The sequence below is a fragment of the Nanorana parkeri genome, unplaced genomic scaffold (assembly GCF_000935625.1).
Source record: "Nanorana parkeri isolate BGI_ZX_2015 unplaced genomic scaffold, ASM93562v1 scaffold1240, whole genome shotgun sequence".
Classification (NCBI taxonomy): Eukaryota; Metazoa; Chordata; class Amphibia; order Anura; family Dicroglossidae; genus Nanorana; species Nanorana parkeri.
In genome coordinates this window covers 34,265-57,520 of record NW_017307508.1, presented here as the reverse complement: position 1 = coordinate 57,520, position 23,256 = coordinate 34,265, and the positions used below count along the sequence as shown (strand labels likewise).

The 23,256-nt window shown below is 42.3% G+C and overlaps 2 protein-coding genes across 2 annotated transcripts in view; one reads left to right on the top strand and one right to left on the bottom strand.

The window, feature by feature from the left end:
- Positions 1 to 1,055: 1,055 nt before the first annotated feature.
- On the top strand, positions 1,056 to 10,073 carry TYMS (thymidylate synthetase). The gene is made up of 8 exons (XM_018568753.1): positions 1,056 to 1,094; positions 1,169 to 1,328; positions 5,284 to 5,357; positions 7,044 to 7,218; positions 8,054 to 8,155; positions 8,437 to 8,612; positions 9,079 to 9,150; positions 9,874 to 10,073. Exons 1-8 carry the CDS (start codon positions 1,056 to 1,058, stop codon positions 10,009 to 10,011), a joined length of 936 nt encoding a protein of 311 aa, XP_018424255.1. The 3' UTR covers positions 10,012 to 10,073.
- Positions 10,074 to 13,024: 2,951 nt separating this feature from the next.
- ENOSF1 (enolase superfamily member 1) overlaps positions 13,025 to 23,256 on the bottom strand; it is a 36,507-nt gene continuing 26,275 nt past the window's right edge. The window contains exons 14-16 of the mRNA XM_018568758.1: positions 19,960 to 20,059; positions 17,336 to 17,417; positions 13,025 to 13,151 (exon numbers count right to left, since the gene is read on the bottom strand). Coding sequence (XP_018424260.1) covers positions 13,044 to 13,151; positions 17,336 to 17,417; positions 19,960 to 20,059 — 290 coding nt within the window. The 3' untranslated portion in view covers positions 13,025 to 13,043. The remainder of the gene's footprint in view (positions 13,152 to 17,335; positions 17,418 to 19,959; positions 20,060 to 23,256) is intronic.

Here is a 23,256-nt window from a genome sequence, read left to right as displayed (position 1 = left end):
GTGAATGTGCGTTAACGAGTGCTGGGTGCGTTGCCATTCATTTGAATGGCATCCCAATACCTTTATCTGTCACCATGTGTTGCAACGCACAATACCACAATGCTGTGCATTTGCTGGAAGAGAGAAGTGCACACGCTTTTTTTTTTCACTGCAACGCACAGTATTGCAGAACCGCATGTTGCAGCACATGGCAGCCAGGTGTGTATTCTAATGAATGGTGATGAACACAGTGCACAGTAAGACCCCGTTCACATTGAGCGATTTATCGCGCGGTAATTCCCGCGATATCGCGGCAAATTACCGCGCGATATCGCGCTCCAATGCAATCCAATGGGGCAAAGGGTCCTGCTGTCGCGGATCGTGTGTCGCTACAGCAGGACCCTTTTTGGAGCGGATTTAGCCGCGATTCAAGCTTGCTCAATGCAAGCTTGAACGCGGCAAATCTCGCGATGTCGCGCAATATGCAAATCGCGCGACAAACGCGCGATTTGCATATCATGCAGTGGGAACGGGGCCTAAGGTATGCTAGCTGTATTGTACTTTAGCATGCGTAATCACACAGAGGGGAATTCATCAAAACTGGAGCAGACAAACTCTGAAGCAGTTGCCCATGGCAACCAATCAGCTTCTCTCTTCAGTTTGTTAAGATTTGAAAATGAAAGAGAAGCTGATTGGTTGCTGTGCACAGTTGCTCCAGATTTTGTCTGCTCCAGTTTTGATAAATTCCCCACAGTTGTGCGATTTATGTAATGCTATGGTGTGAATGAGCCCCGAATGTCCACTTGGGGTCAGAAGTCAGCCTACCGCCATAATAATAACACATAACCCCGCTAGAACTGATATGTGAGGAAATAAACCCGAGTTATGTGTGCACAGGATGTGTGTCTTCATCTCCTCAGACAGGAGATAATGGGGGAATGTCGCGGCGAAGACACAGGCGAGCCCGCCTCTCCTCCCGCTGACAGGAAAGAATCTGGCGGGAAAGATCCGAGCGCCAAAACTCCATAGCCGCCATTCAACAGACACTGCCCGGCTCTAAAACTCCTACATATACAATGCCGGTGGCCGCAGAGGAGACTGTGTGCTCGCAGCAGGTATGGAGGGTCCGGTCCCGGGTGAGGGAAGAATGATGTGTGTTATATTCCCGCTCTCCTCATCTCTCTTACAGGAGCTGAAGGACGAGCCGCCTCACCATGAACCGCCACATGACGAGCTCCAGTATCTGGATCAGATCCGACACATCCTCTACCGGGGATACCGCAAGGAGGACCGGACCGGAACTGGGACCATCTCTGTGTTCGGCATGCAAGCCAGATATAGCCTACGGGGTGAGAGTTTCTGCCCGTGAGGGACGACAAGTCCCAGCATTGCAAGAGTCCTAACAATACATACAATTCACTCAGAATAGCTGCATAGTAGTGGCTGCATTTTGCTCTTAGAATCTTTAAGTCCCTGTTCACACCTATGTGTTCTGTCAACGTGCGTCATGTGTGCGTGTTGATGCGTGTTAATGGAATGCGTCAAAAATGTGTCATGCTTGCGATGCCATTAGTTGTTAATAGCACCCCCGAATGCGGCTAGGGAAATGCATATTTTTCTTGTGTGTTTAAAAGCACAGGCAGCTTGCAGCTGAAAATTCTGTATGTGTTGAAGTGAATGGGCAATGCATGGCAAAAACTACACAAATGCATGTTCCCGGTACGCTGAGGTATGCACGGGGCCTAAGGACTCATGTACACAGGCTAATGAACATACACCCATCTACACTGGATCTGTCTACCAGAAGTGGGCAGAAAAATCCAGTGTACAAATTGTGCGTTATGCACATTTCCGTGTGTGTGTGTGTGCGCACACAAATTCTATCAGCTAGAAGATTCATATATTCCAGACACTAGAATGAATTATGTCCGTATGCTCCTCTCCGAGGGCCGGTTCACTGGAGCACATCCCAGCTGGCTTTCTGCGTTCAAGGGAGGGGGCGTGATGTGCACTGCATGCACTATTCAGATTGCACTGGACCGGAACGCAGGCACTGATGTGCCACACGTTTTGGTGCGGGGGATGTGGCTGCGGTGCCATTGACTTCAACGCACCGGCCTGCCCCTGAACGCAGGAAGCTGACCGGGATGCCCTCCAGCGCGTTCCAGCAGCGAATCATGCTGGAACGCACCGGAGCGGGTGTAAACTGGCCCTAAATTAATGTTATGCCCCTGAACAGCGTTCTAACATACAGTTCTAAACACCACAATGTGAATGGGGACACCGGCTGCATCAGAGGAATTAACCCCTTCACGGGATAATCCCGTCATGAATCCTGAAGGGGGTTAAACAGAAAGCCGCTGGGACTCTGTTCAGATTTGTAGAGCCGGCTTCACAGTAGAAGCGATTTCTGGAGACTCGGCTGCCGCCAGGTTACTTCTACGATCCGGTAAATGGGACAGTTCAGCAGGAATCAAGCAAAATTTGCTGTGTGTACCCAGCTTTGGGGCAGAAAAGCTAATGTTCCCTGAGGGCTGGCTCACACTTTGTTTCAGAATACATGTGTTTCTGGGGACCTCTTAGATTTCACTTCCTGTCCTTGTGATAAAACAGGAAGTGAGGAGAAATCTCCACAAAGTGAACAGAAGTCCCCACTTAACCACCTGCTGTCTGGCCGTGGTCTTGAATGCGGGTGGGTGTTTTTAAACGTTCCATCTCGCCCCGCTAGTGCCTGTTGCTAGGCGGCTCGCACGAGCTGGAAATAAGCTTGCAATGTAAACCGCCAGCAATGGATGTTTACATACAAGCGTTCGGGCATCTGTAGAGATGCCCGATCGCTTGTAATATGTGTGCCCTGTCGCAGCCGCTGCTGGCGATCCCAAGCTATCACATAGGGGGCTTGTTATCCCCCTATATGATCGCAATAAAGTTAAGTGCAAAAAAGGTTTTAAAAAATGAGTTACAACAAAAAATTAAAAGTCACATATAAAGGCAATTAAAAAAACATTTTTTAAAGTCCCCCGACCCCCCAAATGCTAACGTGCTCCTTCGTGCAAAAATTACGATTGCATCCATTGTGCCGCACATGTTACATTACGCCGCAAAGGTCACAGTGAGAGCAATAATTGTAGGCCCATCAATCACTGATAACACTCAACTGATGAGCGGTAACAGCTTGGTCAATTTTGCGTATTGTATTTTTTTTGTGTGAGTTCGCGGGTGCGCGCAATTTTAAAGCTTGACATGTTTGGTGTCTATTTACCCAACGTGACCCTGTCTTTTATATTTTACTAAAACATTGGGTAATATTAAATGTTTTATAACCTAATGTAGGGAGAACAGTTTTTTTTCAAAATGTTCAGTACTTTTTATCATTGTATAATAAAAAGCAAAAGTGGTGCAGGGGGTATAAACACTCAGTCAGCAAGTGGTTAAAGGGCAATTCCAGTTTGGGGGGGGTGGTTCCCCCAAAGGTATGATGATGGTGGGGGGGGATAGAGGAGACCAATTTGTGGGGGTAATATCAGTTTTCCACATTTAATATTGCCCTTTAAGCTGACAGTAAACTGAGTCTCATGAATTCCTCCGTGAGAGTCATGTGATCTGCAGCGTATGGGAGGCGCTGTACAATACAATGACGGCTATCTCCACCCTGAGCTATTCACATCACATTTCCATGCAATCGCAAAGTCTGCAATCCAGCCCAATTCAGAGGTGTGATTACGGCCTAACATAATCCTGTCTCATTGTCCATTCTGGAAAAAGTGAAATGTTCTCTTGTTAAGACTTCCCCCACTGAGACACTGCTTGGTGACTGTGTAACCAGTTTCCAGGTTGAGCACTATCATATGGGTGGTGGTGGGGAGAATAGTTGTCTGCTCTGGCAGGGGAACCAGATGGATTGACAGATATGCTTTAGCCCTCATTCACACAAGAAACGGCCGGCCCGTACAGATCCATGCGACGTGCACAGCCGTATCGGGCCGCTCCCAGGAAGGAAAGGTGCTGCGTGTGATTTGTATGCAGCAGCCTGTCCTTCTCTATAGGAGTGCGCTGCCCTACGCTCACCCGAACTGCCCGTCTGTAAGGGTGCTGGTGTCCCTGTTCAGACGCATCCTGTCTGCGTATCAGTACGAGCACCTGCAGTTCAGGTGAGCGTACGGCCACGTACTCCCATAGAGAGAAGGACAGGCTGCTGCATACAAATCACACGCAGCACCTGTCCTTCCCGGGAGCTGCCCAATACGGCTGCACGGATCTGTATGGGCCGGCCGTTTCTTGTGTGAATGAGGGCTTTGGGCCTGTTCACACCACTTCCAGTGCGTTCCAGCAGCTAACCATGCTGGAATGCACACTGTGAAGGCTCCCTGCGTTCTGGGGTGGCGGGGGGCATTCGGTGCAATTAAATCAATGGCACTGCAGCCACACCCGCAGTGGGATCGCCCTCACCAGAATGCGTGACACAGCAATGCCTGCGTTCCCGTCCATTGTGATCACAAAAAATAGTGCATTGACTTGAATGCACTGCCACGCTCCTAAGTGTGTGTTGCACACAGTTTTGGGGGTGTCCATTTACTTCTAATAGGCCCCCAGCATGCATCTATGCCCGAAACTGCATCTGGCCATCAACGCACCCCATTGCATACACCAGAAAACACTTGGGCTGCATTTTATTTATTGATGCGGGGATGTTCTCTGAAGACCCTTGAGAAATGCATGGGCACGTATACCGTAACAGACATCTACACCGCAAGCAACATGCGTAAATAGTTTAACTGCATTGCAGATCAATGCATGACTCACCCCCAAGACTCCTTATTGGTCAGTGAGACTGCCAATCACAGGGGGATAAGCTACCCTGATGTTAATCACTTGCTGTTGAAAGATTTATCCAGTTGCTGGAAGTCACCTCATTAGGCCAGAGCTATACATCTGTTAATTCTATAGATCAATTGATTGCTAAAGAGGTGGAACAAATGGCACCCTATGGACCAAGCAACATGCAGCAATGACCATTCTGTTATGATCACACAGTACTCCAGTCATGTGCGATTGGCTACTTGTAGCTTACTCTCTAGAACCTAATGAAATCTGCTGTGTAGTTCTGGCCTAAAGAGCTAGCAAGTGCCTGAATCTTTTGAATGGCATACTGGGTTCTATAGCTCCACCATGGCTGAAGAGCTGCAGCTGGCTTTGGCTAGTCTGTTTCATGGACTGAGAGAATGAAGTAAGGGGTTCATGATGCTGTGCTTATACATATTCGTTGCTAATAGTGACTTCAATATTTACTTGTTTTCCCCTCAGATCAGTTCCCTTTGCTTACAACAAAGCGGGTATTCTGGAAAGGAGTGCTTGAAGAGCTTCTGTGGTTCATTAAGGTATTTCTTTTATGAATGGAAATTAAAATTCCAAGTAACATTTCTAGTATGTAAAAGCTCCCTGAAATCGTGATCTGTAGTTCAATATATCAATATGTACAGAAAATTAACACGGCAAGCCGATTTCTCCACAAATTGTGAGTGTGGCTCAAAGGGAAACCCACTAGGGTCATTTCCAGGGACTGAACCCTATAGACATGGCATATTCATTTTTCAGTGCAGCAAAATTAAAGAACAACTCTGGGCAGAAATGTTATCAACCCTTGCTGTAAGGCTAGCCCCCCCCGCACTACAAGGGTTAACGGCGCATTTTTGTCTAGGGTCAATGAAAAAAAGTTAAACTCACCCAATCCTCGGAGTCAGCAGCGATGGAATGTCCCTCACGTCCTATACACTGTATTGGACATGGAGACATGAGGATTCCTGTTGTAGTGAAGGGGCAGAGACGCTCCAGGGACCGGTCTAAGAGCTGGTGGGATCCGGTGAGTAAAAGGTTTGTTGTTTTTTTCTACCCTAAGCAAAAACAAGCAGATAACCCTTGCTGTGTGGGGGTAGCCCTACTGCAAGGGTTAATAAAATGTCTTCCTTGAGTTCTTCTTTAAATTTGCTGCACTGAAAAATGAATATACTACAGGGAATTTATCAAAACTGGAGCAGACAAAATCTGGAGCAGTTGACCAGGGCAACCAATCAGCTTCTCTGTTCAGTTTGTTCAGTGTAGATTTGAAAATGAAGGACGGATGCTGATTGGTTGCCATGCACAGCTGCAAAAACTTGTTTTTTTTTTTCTTGTGCCTAGCGCCCTCCTGTAGGTGGCGCTACATCATAAAGTTCCAGAACTTTGATCTGTGTCCTTCAATTAATGAAAGAGAAAGTGTTCTGTCTGATGTTATGCAGATAATAACGCTGGTAATAATATCAAAACTGCTACACTCAGAAAAATGATCTGTGACCAGAGTTAGTGATCCGCTATGGGCAGGACACCACGCCAGAATCACTTGATCTTTGCCCAGCTCTGGTTCACATTCATGGCATACTGTTCATAAACCATGTATTACTCTGATTTAGCAGCTAAGGGGTTAACACCTTTAGTTCCAGTGAATGTGATGTTGTTGGAAGCAATTATCACACACAAACATTTTCAACATATCAAAATATTTGTGAGCTTGGTCAGCAATTCAGTCTTTCCATAAAATAGAGACACTCTGCTTTGCTTGGTGGAGTTACTATTTTGATTGCCAAATACATTCATATTCTTTTTTTTATTTACCAGACGAAATACATGAGTTGATTGATGCCATGATACCTACGTGACTTCACTATTGTAGGAGTTTTCTGCCCCCTACACACCTGGTGCGTTTGGTCAGCGTGAGCTGTTAAGGTAGCCCATTCAGTTTGGACTGGAAAACGCACAACAACACAAGCAGTACCGGACCTTTGCCATATTTAAAACGTGATGCACAGTATGTGTGTGCACTCTTCTGTAATGTTGGCCCCTAATATCTTTGTTTTGGGGTGCCATTCTGATTGAAAGGCATTGAAGCGCACTGCACAATGAGGCATATGTTATATCTGCACAGTAAAACGCAGCGTGCATAGGTATTAAGGGGCCATAAACAATTGTTAATATTCAGTATTCATCATAATCTCCTGTTTGTTCAGCTTCAAGATTTTCTTTTTTTTCAGGGTTCTACAAATGCAAAAGAGCTTTCTGAAAAAGGGGTGAAAATCTGGGATGCAAATGGCTCCAGAGAGTTCTTGGATAAGCAAGGCTTTACATCACGGGAGGAAGGAGACCTTGGACCTGTATATGGTTTTCAATGGAGGCATTTTGGTGCAGAGTACAAAGACATTCATACAGGTAAGTGTATAGGCCCATGTCTACACATTTAACCCTTTCACTGCTGGGCCCTGCAGTCTGCTCCTAACCGGAACAGCCCAGACCAGTTTTGCAGATTTTTACTTTTGTTTTTATCTTTCACTTACAGCTTTTCGGAATCTGTATAATATTTACTTCACATCATGTATGGTCTGTGAAGTAATACTTCCCAGACCATACATTTTCTAAAAGCACTGGGCTGGTAGAATACAAATCTGGTGCTACAAATTTTGTATATCTTGTGATAGTTGCACAAATGTTGATCAAAATGACATTTTTGATAGAAATACACTAAACTCATTAGTACACACTAATGTAACATAACTTCCAGCATGTCTGCTTAATCTAAGAGCTAAAACTTTATTGAGTTAGTAACAAATATCTGTAATTTTAAATGAAAAACTGCGATCAGCTGCTGACCACAGCTATTCATTGACTCGGTAGAGTCTGGGGAACATTTTTGTTATAAGCTCATGGTCACTGAAGTGAATGCTGAGGACGTAACCTGGCAGCGATCTTGTTCTGATGTAAACCTTATATCTTTGGCAGTGAAAGGGTTAATTCATGTTGTATTGGTCTATTTATAAAAGTTACCTGAACTATTTTTGGCCACATGGGCATACTTCAAGACTCGTCTTCACATTTATGCTTTATAATGTGTTTACAGTGTTGGGGGCCCTGTAGCAAAGATTGGGATCCCCTCTAGACCATGTACAATGTGGTTTGTGATGCACACATAGGTGGGAACCCAGCCTTGTTCTATACACGTTTTTGTTTTTTTACACCAGATGTGTTTTTGTTTTTTTTTTCCTTCCAGATTACACAGGAGAGGGAGTGGACCAATTGCAAAGAGTCATTGAAACCATTAAGAACAATCCAGATGACAGGAGGATCATTATGTGCAGCTGGAATCCCAAAGGTTGTCAAGATTAAAACTCTTCAATGAATGTTCACTGGCCATTTCTCCCCCCAAAACACTTTATTTCCTAGATTTCTATCATAAATACGTGTGTTTTATTGTTTTTTTTTTTCTTTTTATGGATGGAAAGTCTCCAAATATATAGAAATTGACTTTGAGAAATAAGGATTTGGGAAAAGTGATGGCAGACTAGCTTCCTATCAGCGTTTTCCTTGATTCTGCTATGAGAAAATGTATTTGTATAAAATTATGGCTTACTAATGTATATCTTTTTTTTGTAGATCTCCCTCTGATGGCACTTCCCCCATGCCATGCTCTTTGCCAGTTCTATGTTCTCAACAATGAATTGTCGTGTCAGCTATACCAGAGATCGGGAGATATGGGCCTAGGAGTGCCATTCAACATAGCCAGTTATGCTTTATTAACCTATATGATCGCTCACGTTACAGGACTGAAGGTAATGTTGGATAACACAATTATTCTGTCCAAAGATGGCAACTACATCATCTAAGTGTGTTGTAAATTGTAGTTAAAGTGTGCCTGTGCTTGGCCTATGCAAAGCTGGTGACAGTGCTAGTGACAAGCCCGCTCGGGCACCCGGGCCATCACTTGTGGGTGGGGATAGAGTTCTCTTAGCCCGTTGTAAGATCCGACTAGGATCAGCTTTGAGATTACACAAGCCTTCTCTTTACTCCTGCAGGCCAGTAAGGGAGGGAAGGTACAGGCAGCTGCATCCTGCATGGGCAAAGTACAGGCATACTTTAAAGTGAATCTGTAGTCACTACACACACACACACACACACACACACACACACACACACACAATATTTCTCTATCACAATCATTTCCATGTATTTAAATTTGCTAATGTCAAAAGTAGATGTTGGAGCATTGACCCGTTACGGTTTTTGTTCTTATTCCAGCCTGGTGATTTTATCCACACAATGGGAGATGCTCATATATACCTTAATCACGTTGAACCATTAAAAACTCAGGTAAGTACAAGTAGTGCTAATATTATGCTGAACGAAGATAGGAAGTAAAACATCTTGTGCATTTTCTATGTATCTATATGATGTATTGTGTCATAAATCTTGTATATAGAATATATTTTACAGGGGGCTAGAAAATGGTTCTGTGTGGTTTTAGAAACTTGAAAGACTAAGCAAATGGGTCGTATTTCTTCTGGTCACAGTGCTTATGAAATCATTTCAGTGGGATTTTCTAATGAGATTGTAGCAGAACATTTGTGACGTGTTATTAATGAAGATGTTTGGGCTTTTAAAGTACCAAAGAATATATCACATCAGCCAGGAAAACCAAAAGTCCTCTTTTCAAAAGGATCTGAGCTTCAGCCAACATGTACTCCTTGTTGGTTCTGTCCTCTTAGCTGTGTTCTGGAGCACACAGAAAGGCACAAGTACAGAGATTTGGCTGTGTGCAGTTGACAAATTAAAGTTGTTGGCAGCTACCCATTGGCTGCTGCTACCCAAAGCTATTTCATGTTTGTGTCCATGTAGTGGCACAAGAATGAATTATAGATGTTGTGATAGTCCGAGACTTTGCTTGTGGAATACCTTTTGACTAAGTGATTGTCACTTCATGCATTTATTAAGCAAGTTTTACATTTGTATTGTCTGGGTGTTTTTAGTGTGGCATTGATGGTGGATTTTTTTTTCCTAACCGAAACCAAATATATATTTTCTTTTACATTCCAGCTTCAAAGAAAACCTAGACCATTTCCTAAGCTGAAAATCCTTCATCAAGTGAAGAACATCAATGATTTTAAAGCAGAGGATTTCCAGATTGAAGGCTATGACCCTCATCCTACTATCAAAATGGAAATGGCTGTGTAATGTTGTCCTGTTTTTAAATAGTTCTTGTATAGTAAACTAATATTTGTTGTTATGCACTAAAGTATTGGAGTCCATTTTTGTATATATGGCTGTTCTGGATTTAGGTTTGTGCTAGAATTCTGAAGCTTATTCATTCAGTAATATAAGCTGCTACTGCTTACTGTATACCATTCACGTCAACAGAACAATAAACATGGAATGTGGACTGCGTGTTATGGCTCTGCAGTTTAGGGCAGATTCACTTACTGTATTAACGTTGTGCAACTTGAGTTACCAGTTATTTTGGATGGCTCAACAACAGTCCTACGTTTTGACACAACACACAGATGTGAACTGTCTGGTGTGTTTTGGGGGAGGGGGTGTTAAACAGTTGAACCTTTGATATACCACAAATGCTAAATCGTAACGCAAGAAAGGTTTACGTTCTATTAATCAAATGTTAAAAGTAACTTTACTTGTCTAATTAGGTTGTCTTCATTTTTGACAAACGTTTGACAGGTTTTGGTTTACAATTATTCACCAAACCTCTACCAGGTTCTGATTACAATGAAATAAAGTATAATTTATATAAATCTTGTTTATATCTGAAGCTGCCATTTTTCTTCCTGGTAGAGTATAAAAACAAACTTTTACTGCTTCTTAGGTGTGCAAGAATACTAGTAACATCTGTACGCCAGTTTTCAGAGAATAGCTTTTCCTTTCTCTATACTCCCATTTAAGCAGTAGAGACAAAACAATGCAGTTGGAAGGCTGATACGCTACTCTGCAAAACTTCTGTCTGTTGTATACCCGCTGCACCTGTTTAGCAACTGTCCACTAAACATTTTTCTGCTCAGCACCACTCCAGCCAAAAATGCAGCCACAACATTTAAGGATTGATAAGCTGCAAAATATTACATTTTTGGTTTTGGATGCGCTTTTTAAGACCGTTTTACTCTAAACAGATGCATAAGTGGTTGGTGTCGGGTATAATTCTGTCACAGTGCTGTGGTACAGCATCTTAGGGAGAAAATGATTGATCACGCTGTAACCTTTTAGTAAGTTGTTGTACAATCTTTCTCATTGCTCCTGTTTAGCAATGCCTTGTGAGAAAGAGTTAAGTGTCCACCAGAGTATTTTTTTTCTGTACAAAAGTACACCCGTACCTTTTTACATAGACATATAATTGCTACAGATTCAGTTTTGATTTGGTATTAATGTTTCAACTTAGTCTGCAGCCAGCTAAAATAAATTAAAGTAAATCTTTTTATCAGTGTCTTGATTCTTCAGTTTTTCTATTACAACACTGGGAATGACCATGAGATCATAGCAGACAGACCCTCCTACTCACCACTTGGAAAGAAGAAAATTACTCAAATACATATGTTAGTATCTACAGAACATGTAAGGACCCGTTCACACCAGGTGTGTTGACTAGTACTGAGTAACACAGACACAAAACAATTGTTCTCTATATGCTCTGTTCACACCATACAACTGCGTCGGAGTGTCTGATGTAAAAGCTGCAATACTTTGTAACAACAAATCACACTGTCCGTACACTGCACCATAACAGACAAAGTGTGCGCCCACTATAATGAATGGAGGTTTGCTAAATTCCTTGCAATGTATATGACTGACCTAGAGAAGATAATAGGCAATTCATAGTAGTACTACTATGATGTATAGCAAGGGTGCCCACAATTTTTGTGTTAAGATCTACTTTTCAAATGACGAGCTACATGAGATCTACCAAAAAAAACCCCACTCTCGCTCTCCTGGCTGTGTCTCCTCGCTCATCCTCCTGGCTGTCTTTCCTCGCCCTCTCTCTCCTGGCTCACCTTGCTGTATTTTGCAAACAGTGCAGTGCAACAGGCTGTGTAAACTAATATTCTTTGATGTAATACAAAGCACTTCAACCACCAGTATCCTCCAGAAAGGTGTCAGGGAGCTTGGCTCAGCAGACTCGGGCCAATAGGTAATCATGTGTGCACAGCTAAATGAATATACCTAAATGGAATAAAGGGGCCACCATTCACACCCTTCGTGATCTACCAGCATCAGCTTTGAGAGCTACTGGTAGATGTATAGGGTGATAAGTCTTGGCCATACATGTAAAGATTTCTTACTCTCACTCTATTCGATGCTAAATGGCATAGAAAGATAAGAGTCCCCTATCGGCTATTGTATTCTGACAGAATATTGAATTGAAATTGTAAACAAAGTATGTTGAGCTGAGTAATTGCAGGGAAACCCGCAGCTCAGATTTCAGGCAATTTACAGGAATTGTCAGAAATTCGGGCCGTGTATAGGCAGCTTTCATTGTACATCTTTAGCATCATAGTTCCATTACCTACAAGAGCAATGAGTGCAAAAAGGTTATTTTATATAAAGCTGTTTTTTTTTATTGGTCACCTTAAAATAGATGAGTTTAGAAGAAGATCCTCTCCAAAAAATCAGAAATGACTATCTCCATAACAATAAAATCCTGGACTACAGCTCTCGAAACTAGATTGTCATTCTTTATAAAATATTGATGATACTTTTTCTGGTCAGTGAGTGTGTTATCTCGTTATATGAAAATACCGGTATTGGAAACCATTGTGTGCGCTCAGGTAAACGGGAATTTATTAAAACTGGAGCAGATAAAATCTGGAGTTGTTGCCATGCACAGCTGCTCCAGATTTGATAAATTCCCCTCACAGAATATACTGTACAGTACAGGTATTCCTCACTTAACGACCGAGTTCCGTTCCTACGACCAGGTCGTTAAACGAATTGGTCGTTAAGTGAGGAACTCTATACAGTACTGTACTGCATTAGTACAGTACTGTATAGCGTTGCCGATGTACAGTACCGAACAGTGTACTGTACATCGGGCAATGAAAATACTCACGGGGACCCGCAGTGAAGAACGGAGGACGTCACTTCCCCCAGCGACACGTCGCACTGACGCGCGAGGTCGGAGGTCGCTCGGAGGACGGTCGTAAGTGCGAGTGGTCGCAAAACAGGTAAGTTGTTAAGCGAGTGTCAAACCATTAATACTGAGGGCGCTATATTTCAATCCTTTTCTCCATGACTAATTTCTGCCATACATCTCCATCCGGGAACTGGTACTGTGACACTGATTCTGCTTTCATTTCTGTGGAGTAGCCAGGATCCTAAAAGAAACATGAGCAAATTAAAGTTATTTAGTTTTAGTGAGACAAAAAAAACTCATGAATAAAATATATAAATCTTTTTTTTTACTAATTTAGGTAATTAAAGAGAAATATAATCAACATACCATGGGGGGGGGGATTTATCAAAACTGGAGCAGTGGCCCATGGCAACCAATCAGCGTTTCTCTTTCATTTTTAAAGCTTAACGCAACTAAAAACAGGAGCTGACTGATTACTATGGGCAACTGCTCCAGATTCGGTCTGCTCCAGTTTTGTTAAATTCCTCCTACAATGTTTTGAACAGAGTAATGTGGCTAGAAAAAAAAACAATTACCAAAAAATGTGTAGATTGTCATTCCTAATTATTCCTTCTAAAGTTTCTATTTGTCTGGCTGTCATGCCGACCCACTGACTTGAGTACTCTAAAGAACTGATTCATAACAAGGATGCAGAAGTGGAGTTGGGCCACGCTGGCTCCAAAACTGTTCAGGGTCAGTGATTTAACAAGTATATAATGTAGAGATAGCCAGGTACCACTACAATGAGGTAAAACAAACAAAAAAGTCGGGCTTCCTATATAGTATAAGAAGTCCAAGGGGTTGTTAAAGACCAGGACAGACCAAAAATTAAATTATTCTTAGAAAAGGGATTCATTTATATAAAGGTAAACAACAGACATGGCCAACATCTACTTATCGACCAATTAAAAACAGTACAAAAAGAAACAGTACAGAAAAAGTGCTCAATGTGATCAAAGTAATTGTTGGGTGGGACAGCGTAAACCCCCTAGGAATTAAGCACATCCGTCAGGGCACATAGCAGCTTCTAAACTCAAGTATCGTAATGACTTCAGATGACAGGATTTAACAAAGCCCCTGGGGGAGGGGCAAAAGGCGTAGACGCCGTACACTGGTTGGACAAACCCCAAGCATACGAGACGCATCGATGTAGCGTCTGGACCCACAGCACTTCTTTCGTGTTACTTTGTTATAATCTGGATTCCCCTATTCTCTTGACATCACAGATTTCCAAGTTAAGGACAAATCTGGGAGTACACCCACTGTCCTACCAACAGTACAATCTGACTGATTGAAAGGACAAACCTTACACAGAACAATACCCAGCTAGACATGTGAGTAAAGACTGCCTTTTCATTCGAATTCAAACTTTGAAATAGATCAGATAAATACCTCTGCACTATTATAGTACAAAAGGGAAGATTCATATACTGTCTAGTACCTACACCACCATCTCAGTTTCATTACTGACAAACCTATTCTAACTATTAATATAACGTGAGGAAAAGTGTCTTTTCAACTATAACTCAGGACGCCGTTCACAATTAAGAACAGCACGAAAAATAAACAAAAATCCAAATTACTGTGTCCAGCTCCACAGTGACATAGAAATATATTTGCCGAAGAAACTAATGAGATACTGTTACATGTTGCCGAACAGGCAGATACAAATGAAACTAAGTTGCAAATCCTGAGCTACTAACCTGTATTTATGTGATATCAAGACCACACAGGGTTAAATCCTGTCATCTGAAGTCTATACGATACTTGAGTTTAGAAGCTGCTATGTGCCCTGACGGATGTGCTTAATTCCTATGGGGTTTACGCTGTCAAACCCAACGATTACTTTGATCACAGTCAGCGCTTTTTCTGTACTGTTTCTTTTTGTACTGTTTTTAATTGGTCGAGAAGTAGACTTTTTTGTTTGTTTTACGTCTTGTATCGGTTATGGATCTGGTAAGACGGACCAATACGAAAGTGTAACTTACTCAGAGCTGATATCTCCAGAAGTAAAACAACCCCAAATTGTATTCTACCACTACAATGAGGGCCTTGTCAATGGCTTCAATATGTCAGAGTTTAGGCAGGGGTGTGTTTTTATCATTGTAATCAATAAAATGGTCTGTTAATGCTGGGACTGGTGTGCTGCAATTTCTCCTTTCTTTAGATTGAGACAGCCAGGTAAATAGCATTTCTTTCTTGTCCACTGAGGGACACCGTTTTTCTTAGACTGTTGGGTTATACTGCCGCCTATAGGAGAAATAGACACTGGCAACAAAAACAAAACGTTAGCCAGCACAGGATAACCCGGTCCACAAGCAGCATGCCTCATTTTTTTGCTATTGTCCTCAGGACCGTGGATGTGTCTTCTTAAGCTCTGCTGTTTTCTGTTTGGTAGATTTAAATTTATGACAGACATGTAAAATCCTGGAAGTCGGTCCAGTCAGCCAACACGCACTGGTAGATTAGTGCCAGACATGCTAAATCCTGGAGGTCTCTCCAGTCAGCCAACAAGAACTGGTAGATTAGTGCCAGACATGTTAAACCCTGGAAGTTTCTCCAGTCAGCCAACAAGCACTGTGCCAAACATGTTAAATCCTGGAAGTCTACAGTCAGCCAACAAGCACTGGTAGATTAGTGCCAGACATGTTAAATCCTGGAAGTCTCTCCAGTCAGCCAACACGCACTGGTAGATTAGTGCCAGACATGCTAAATCCTGGAGGTCTCTCCAGTCAGCCAACAAGAACTGGTAGATTAGTGCCAGACATGTTAAACCCTGGAAGTTTCTCCAGTCAGCTAACCAGCACTGTGCCAAACATGTTAAATCCTGGAAGTCTCTCCATTCAGCCAACAAGAACAGGGTAGTTTAGTGCCAGACATGTTAAATCCTGGAAGTCTCCAGTCAGCCGACAAGCCCTGGTAGATTAGTGCCAGACATGTTAAACCCTGGAAGTCTCTCCAGTCAGCCGACAAGCCCTGGTAGATTAGTGCCAGACATGTTAAACCCTGGAAGTCTCTCCAGTCAGCCGACAAGCCCTGGTAGATTAGTGCCAGACATGTTAAACCCTGGAAGTCTCTCCAGTCAGCCGACAAGAACTGGTAGATTAATGCCAGACATGTTAAATCCTGGAAGTCTCCCCAGTCAGCCAACAAGAACTGGTAGATTAGTGCCAGACATGTTAACTCCTAGAAGTCTCTGAAAAATCAAAGACCGTATTCCCTAATCCATTCCCATGTCACATCTGGATGAGAAGTTATCTCATGCAGCTGCTGCTTCCTCATTACCTCTTGCAGCATTTATGAAAAATGGAGGTGGGAAGATGCAAGCGTTATGGCTAAAGAACCTTTACAGAAGCTTAAGGTGAAGAGGCTCTTTGCTGGCACAGACCTCAGTCACATAAGTGTTTGCTGATTTCCTGAAACTGCTTTGGATGTCTCTACTATCACTAACCCAGAAAGGATGCTTCTCTGCATATGTAAATAATCCACAGTACTTAGGTTCACTTGCATCTGAAATGTAGGGGGTTCTTTACAGAACACCTCTGAAGCAAAGCTCACTAACCTCTTTTCCCACTTCCCTGCTACATCCGACACATGCTGGACTTTACTGGTTCTGTCAGAATGCTTTTACATTCTAAGAATTCCCGTGTCCCTTTATGGACACCAAGAAAAGCATTTGTATAGTACAAAAATCCTGTTTTTCGAACAGAGATGAAAGCTTACATATTCCTTGAGTATGCATTTCCGTTGGAAAAGTGCAGAAGATTTATAAAGTCAATCAGTTTTTTTTTTTATTGCTACCTTGATCCCTTCTGGGTAGATTTTCTCCCAGCTTCCATCAATTTGACCCTTGTCTGTAAGACAGAAAGTGACTGGAATCTCCCAAATAGGAATTCATGCAGCAATATAAACCTGATGGGTCATAACCCTTCTCCACTGAACTAATAACAGTAATCTTATTGATGAATGTGTACACTTTGAAGAGATTTCCTTTCACTTGCTGTCCCAGAGCTGTGACCTCTGGGACAGGAATTATAGATAATTCCTATCACTGGAGATACAAAAACAAAAATACCTGTTATAGATTCTTAACCTTTCCTATTCTATCCAAACTAAAATGTTTTGGCTAAAGTTCTACTTAAAGTTTAACTCCATTAATGCCTGATAATTTGCCCATCAAATCAATGTGGAAAGCTTATGGAAGGCTTATGTGCAAAGTCCTACTCTTATCTCCACATATAGTTTGTATTTTCAACAATGACAGCAAGGGCTTTTACATGCCATTATGTTTTTTGTTCTTTATGTTCTCAGTTGTATTATATATTTTTTTCCCTGGAGCTGCAATTCAAGAGCCAATATTCTTAAAGAAGATACATTAGCTGTTACCTTTGGAGGCATATAAGATGCTTTCTGAATAGCCACTGGATACTTAAAATGCTCATGGAGATGATCCACATACTCACACATCCTGAAACCAACAGACAGAGGTGACTTATTGTTCATCACATGATCCTGGGAAATGTATAGCCTTGTTGTGAAAATTTACATATTAATAACATTTCGACTTAAAACAGCAATATACATAGAGGGGAATTTATCAAAACTGGAGGAGACAAAATCTGGAGCAGCTTTGCATGGTAACCAGTCAGCATCCACCTTTCATTTTTAAAGCTTAACTGAACAAACTGAAGAGAGAAGCTGATTTGTCGTCATAGGCAATTGCTCCAGGTTTTGTCTGCTCCAGTTTTGATAAATCCCCCCATAGATTTTTAGGCAAGTTCCTATTTGAATAGGAAGTTACCCAATGTAGTCTTGGGGGCAATAACCTTGACTGTATTCAGATTAACCACAAATAAGATGATAAGGAAAATACAAATCTCAATGATCTCGCCTGTATTTACATAGCATCCACTTTAATCTTAGGTCACCCAGGTTTAGGGGCAAACAAGGAGGCTGAGCACTTCACCCAAGATTAGAGCACAGAATTTGCTTGGGTTTATTGCAATCAGCCCTGTTCCATCTGGTCATCTGACTACCATAATTCGATGCCTGTCTTGATTGCTATGAGTTACTATACTTTTTAGTTAGGTCTTCTGAAATATTTAAGTTCAAACTGTGATGTAAGGTAAAAAGTGTTTCTGCTTAATTTAGCAGAACCACAACTAGAGACATATTCTTAGGCCCCTTTCACATGCCATTCTCATTAGGTCCATTTGTCAGTTTTTCAGGCGCACCTGATCAGAAGCACAATGTTAAGCTGGCCATACACCTATAGATTATCTGCAGATTTTCTATGGTCAGATGGAAAAAGTGCAACAGATTCCTCCATCTACGCTAAACTGTGCGGCTGGAGGAATATCCCACTGGGCCAAGCTTCAGTATCTTGCTGTCAAAATCCCTGAACAATCTGATTGGATGCAGGCATTGTTCAGGTATTTTGAGAGCCAGCGGGGCCGACTAGCAAGATACTGAAGCTTGGCCCAGTGGGATATTCCTCCAGCCGCACAGTTTAGCGTAGATGGAGGAATCTGTTGCACTTTTTCCATCTGACCATAGAAAGTCTGCAGATAATCTATAGGTGCATGGCCAGTTTTAGTCTATGGGCTGTAAGCGGACGTGCATCCATTTACATGCACTTACCGAAGTCCTTCTAGATCTGCAAAAAAAAAAAAACAGAACAAAGTTTTGTTTTGGTGGACCTGAACAAGACTAATTGGAGGTAATCAGATGTAAATGGACACATGTCTGCTTGCATCCAACTCCCCATAGACCTAATATGGATCTGGTTACTTCAGGTTCTCCTCAAGAGTAACATCCGTTCTGTACAGCTCAGATCGGAATGGAACGCTGCCCATGTGAAAGAGGCCCAGCACAGTTTCTCTTAACTTTCCTATATGATAACATATTTTTTTGTGTTGGAAGGCATGTCAAAAGCATTATTTATGAGACATATTTTTCACAGTAGTTGGAAATTCATAGCTGATGTGCTGTGTGGGTAGCTGAACTCCAAAGACATAGGCAAAATGCCTCACAGGTATTAAACAAAGCACCAGCTGTTTACTTTTTTCTTTTATAGGAAATACACCAAATGTAAGCCAGAGATTTTACTTTAGGTCTATGCTTAGCTAAACAGTAGTAATTGTATGTGCTGCCTTTGTCTATAGGGCTCAGCTTCAGCTCTGACCAGTGCAAGTGCTCCCAAGCTCTTTGCCGTTTCGAAGTTTCTCAGAGTTCATAATGTTAATTGCTTCTGCCATCTCTGTTTGATATGTTCCAGTAGTCTGCTGCACAGGGGTAAACACTGTGAGTTATGAATAGAATCAATCCAGTCAATCACTGCTGATGTTCCAGGGGGTCCCAAAAAAAGCCAGCATCCAAACTTGACCTGCTCTTTAAGCTTTTATTACAGCATGTCAGATAAAAAAAAGACATCAACACTAGCTGCGTTTTGGCTATTCCTGGCCTTTATCTTTAGCTAGATATTGCTAGACTGACTTTCTTTTATGGGTCCATCACCATTCCCACTAACAAAATCTCATATAAAAGATGGACCAGAGTCAAGTCTACACACAAAAGGAAGCCAGCAACAAACAAGCCATCAACAATAACATTAAAAAGAATATAGAAAAAGTACATAGAAATCAGCAAAAATACGAACATGTGTGCAGACTCAAACTAGTATATGGATAAACCCCTCAGGGATATGGAGAAAGAAAAATGGAAAAGAATGAACATTCATTGTATATGTAAATCAATTGTTGGAGACAATGTAAGAGAGGAGGTAGGTCCTACAACCAGACCTGAACTTTTTTTAAGCTGCTGGGGGTGCGTTAGAAAAATGAGCACTGAATTGGGCTTTATGGTTTTTATTGCACATGCCAGGCTTTGCTTTAGTGAACTATGTTTTTTTCTGGTGCCTTGACTTTCAACGGTACAGCAAGAAACCTTCACATCTTATTTAAGCTCTGCATTATTTATTGAAGACTGAACATAACATTAAATTAACCAACCTGTTTTCTAGGCTTCCCGATACTGAAATGTAGTCAAAGATAATCAAATGCTGTACCAGTTCACAAAGACCGACTCCACCAGCATGAGGGCAAACAGGAACTAAAGCAAACACAATTGATACATATTGATTACATTTTACTGCCAGACTTACACAGGCTGATTATTAGATAGCAAGATGGTTCTTGTTTCTTTTGTCTACAAGCAAAAGTGGCACGTTGCAGTTTTTAAGGGGCTTGGTAGTTTTCCAGGAAACATTACATTGATCTGGACCTTTAAGTCACTCCAGTTATACAGTGCAGCAGGAATATCCATTATATCGGGGTAGGCAAACTTCGGCCCTCCAACTGTGGTGAAAATGCAAATCCCATCATGCCTCTGCGAGCCATGCCTGTGGTTTTCGGAGTTTTGCAATGCCTCATGGGAATTGTAGTTTCACCCCAGCTGGAGGGCCAGAGTTTGCCTACCCCTGCCTTACATCATTATGGAGAAACATAAGTAAACGCTTTCAGTGCCTTAAGCTGGAAGCCAGGCAAAATACATGTGTATGAATCATTTCAACTGCCAAGATATTTATAATTCTGTTTACTCAGTCTCGTGATGCAGGCAGCCCTGCCAGACAACCCAGGTCAGTGGCTTCACGTTTATCCATTAAAGTTTAGCTTGATTTCTTAATTACCAATCTTTCCCCAGCCTGCTTGGGAAATGATTAGGCAGTACACTGATGAGTTCATCCTCATGATCTCCTCTCCTGTAAGCGTGTTCACAGTGCTTTAGTGGCAGCGCTGTACAAAGCAACAGAACCTTTACTGGCTCAGCGTGGTGCCCCACCTCTCTGTCTGAGCATTATGGTTCAGGAGATTACAGGAGGATGATATCACTTGAGAATTCAGGTACTCAGACAGGCTGGATATATTAAGGTATTTCACTGTACATTTAGCTGTATTATGGCTTTTCAGATTTTCCTGGGGCTCGGATTAATAGGGTCAGACAGTGCAAACCCTGCGACTGTAACAATAACATCAGATGAAAGCATTTCTCCGTTTCCCACATATATGGCCTAAACCTAGATACATAGATATGGAGGTCTAAATGTCTCTAATGCAAAAGTCCCCTCAGCAATAAAATATTAATATTACTATCTAAAAACATAGTAGTTCCACAAGGGGACCCCAACCAGCTTGACAGGCTACGAAACGAGGAACAAAATGACCTCCTTAAAAGGTGGTGTGACCCCTTGTGGAGCCCCAGATAAAGGTTCAACCAGCATATATATATAATTACTATTGTTGAAAACTTTATTATAAATAGAGAATCAAAAACATACACTACTTATAACACCCTTAACTAAGGGAGGCTATGGAGCTCAGCTGCGGAACCCCGTTCCGCGATACAGACCCACGACCAAGGGTGTTGTGCAGCAATGAATCTCGCCACTAAGTTCTGAGCATCATTGCACCAATCTCCCAAGAAGAGGGTTACCTGCCTGCCCCTTAGTAACTAGCCTGCCTTACTTGAGTTTATGGTGTTCTTTAGCAGTTGGTTACTACTAGCAGGTAGAATTAGGTGGTGTAGTATACTTTATGAAATGATATCAACAGTTAAGTAAGTTCCTATAGAAGGTTATCGATCAGGTGAGTACACTTCACTACCCCTGGCGAGCAGACTGGTTAGAGTAGCAATAGGTACGATAACCACAATCACAAGCTGTTCCTTCACAATTCAGTATTGCTGGTATAAGTATCAGAGTCAGTGAAAAAGCAATACAGTCTCAGTTCTCAGTCAATGTAAACACAATGAGCACTGCCTTTGTTCAACCACTGGGTGGCAGTGGCGGGTTACACCCTATACTTGCAGTTAGCTGTCTAGATAAGTCGATCCTCCCCTTGGAACGGGGAGCCCTCGAGTGGATGAAGAGGCTGCCGTGAACGCCGTGCAATCTGCCTTGTTGCGAGGGGAGCGAGGGTCCTGAGAGGAGAGGTAGAGTACAGAGGTTAGCTCTGCTCAGAGGCCAGTGAAGGTCTGGCGTCCGCATCGGTTGCTGGAACGCCAGACTAGTGAATTATTGCGGCTTAAGAGGAGGAGGGGGCGGAGCCGCGTGACGTCAGCGGTCCGGGGGCGGAGCCCCGCGGCGAGTGTGTGACGTCACACGGTTGAGCCGCCGGGAGTCGTTACACTACTATCCAAAAACTAATACACTGCTATCCAAAAAATACCACGTGAAAACCCACACAGCAATTAAAAAACCATATAAAAACCAGGGAAGAGGCACAGAGCCCCTACATATCAGAAAAGGTATGAGATTATGTATACCACCGTACAGAGACAATATGACTTCTGATCATTCCGATGCTTGTCAACAAGGAGTAGCGATATGTCTCTTGGCAGAATTATTTTGCAATGTACTTGTCCACTCAGTAAAGTTATTCTCGAACCTACTTGAAGATATTTACAAAAAGTACAATGCTGACAGGGAAAAGTTCCTGTATACTTACAGCACTTTGATTGTTTCTAAGAATCATATTCGCTACTCATCAGTGTACGTCCCAGTGTTTTCGCTCTTAGTATGTTATGCTAGGGAAATCTGACACATACCTAGTTAGGGTTTCAGTTTTATCTTCTCTAAGAGAAAACCAAAACTTCCTAAGTATACACTGTATGTCCTCATGCTATGAAGAATAAGTGGTGATAAATGTCACCCAATCTTTGGCCCTCATTTGTTTCTTCTTTTTTGTCCTACACTGACCTTTAGCTCTCTTGTATGCTTTGATGAGAAGCATCTCTTTGTAACCTCGGGCCCTCAATCTGCCCCTGAGGTTACCCGCTTCTCTTTCAAAGTCTTATTCTTTTGTTCAATTTCTTCTAATTCTTTTATATTGTCTATATGGAATATTCTGAATGATCTGTTTCCCATGGCAACTTGTGGCCTCCCGAATAGTATTCCCTGCCGTGCTTTTTCTATGTAAACTAGTGTAAATGTTGCCTTGCTCATCCTTACAAATATTAATGTCCAAAAATGGAATGAATCTTTTATCTGAAACGTATGTAAGATTCCATTCATTGCCATTCAACACATCAACAAAACGTTTCAACTTGTCTTCCATCCCCTCCCAGAGGATTGCAATGTCATTGATGTACCCGTACCACGATAATACGTGGCGTAGGCACATCGAGAGATCATGTCAGGCAAAGATTTCCCACCCCCCCCGGTACAGGTTAGAGTATGATAGGGCACAAGTAGTGTGCATCAGCGATCCCTGCACCTGGAGGTAGTGGGACCCATTAAACATAAAGCAATT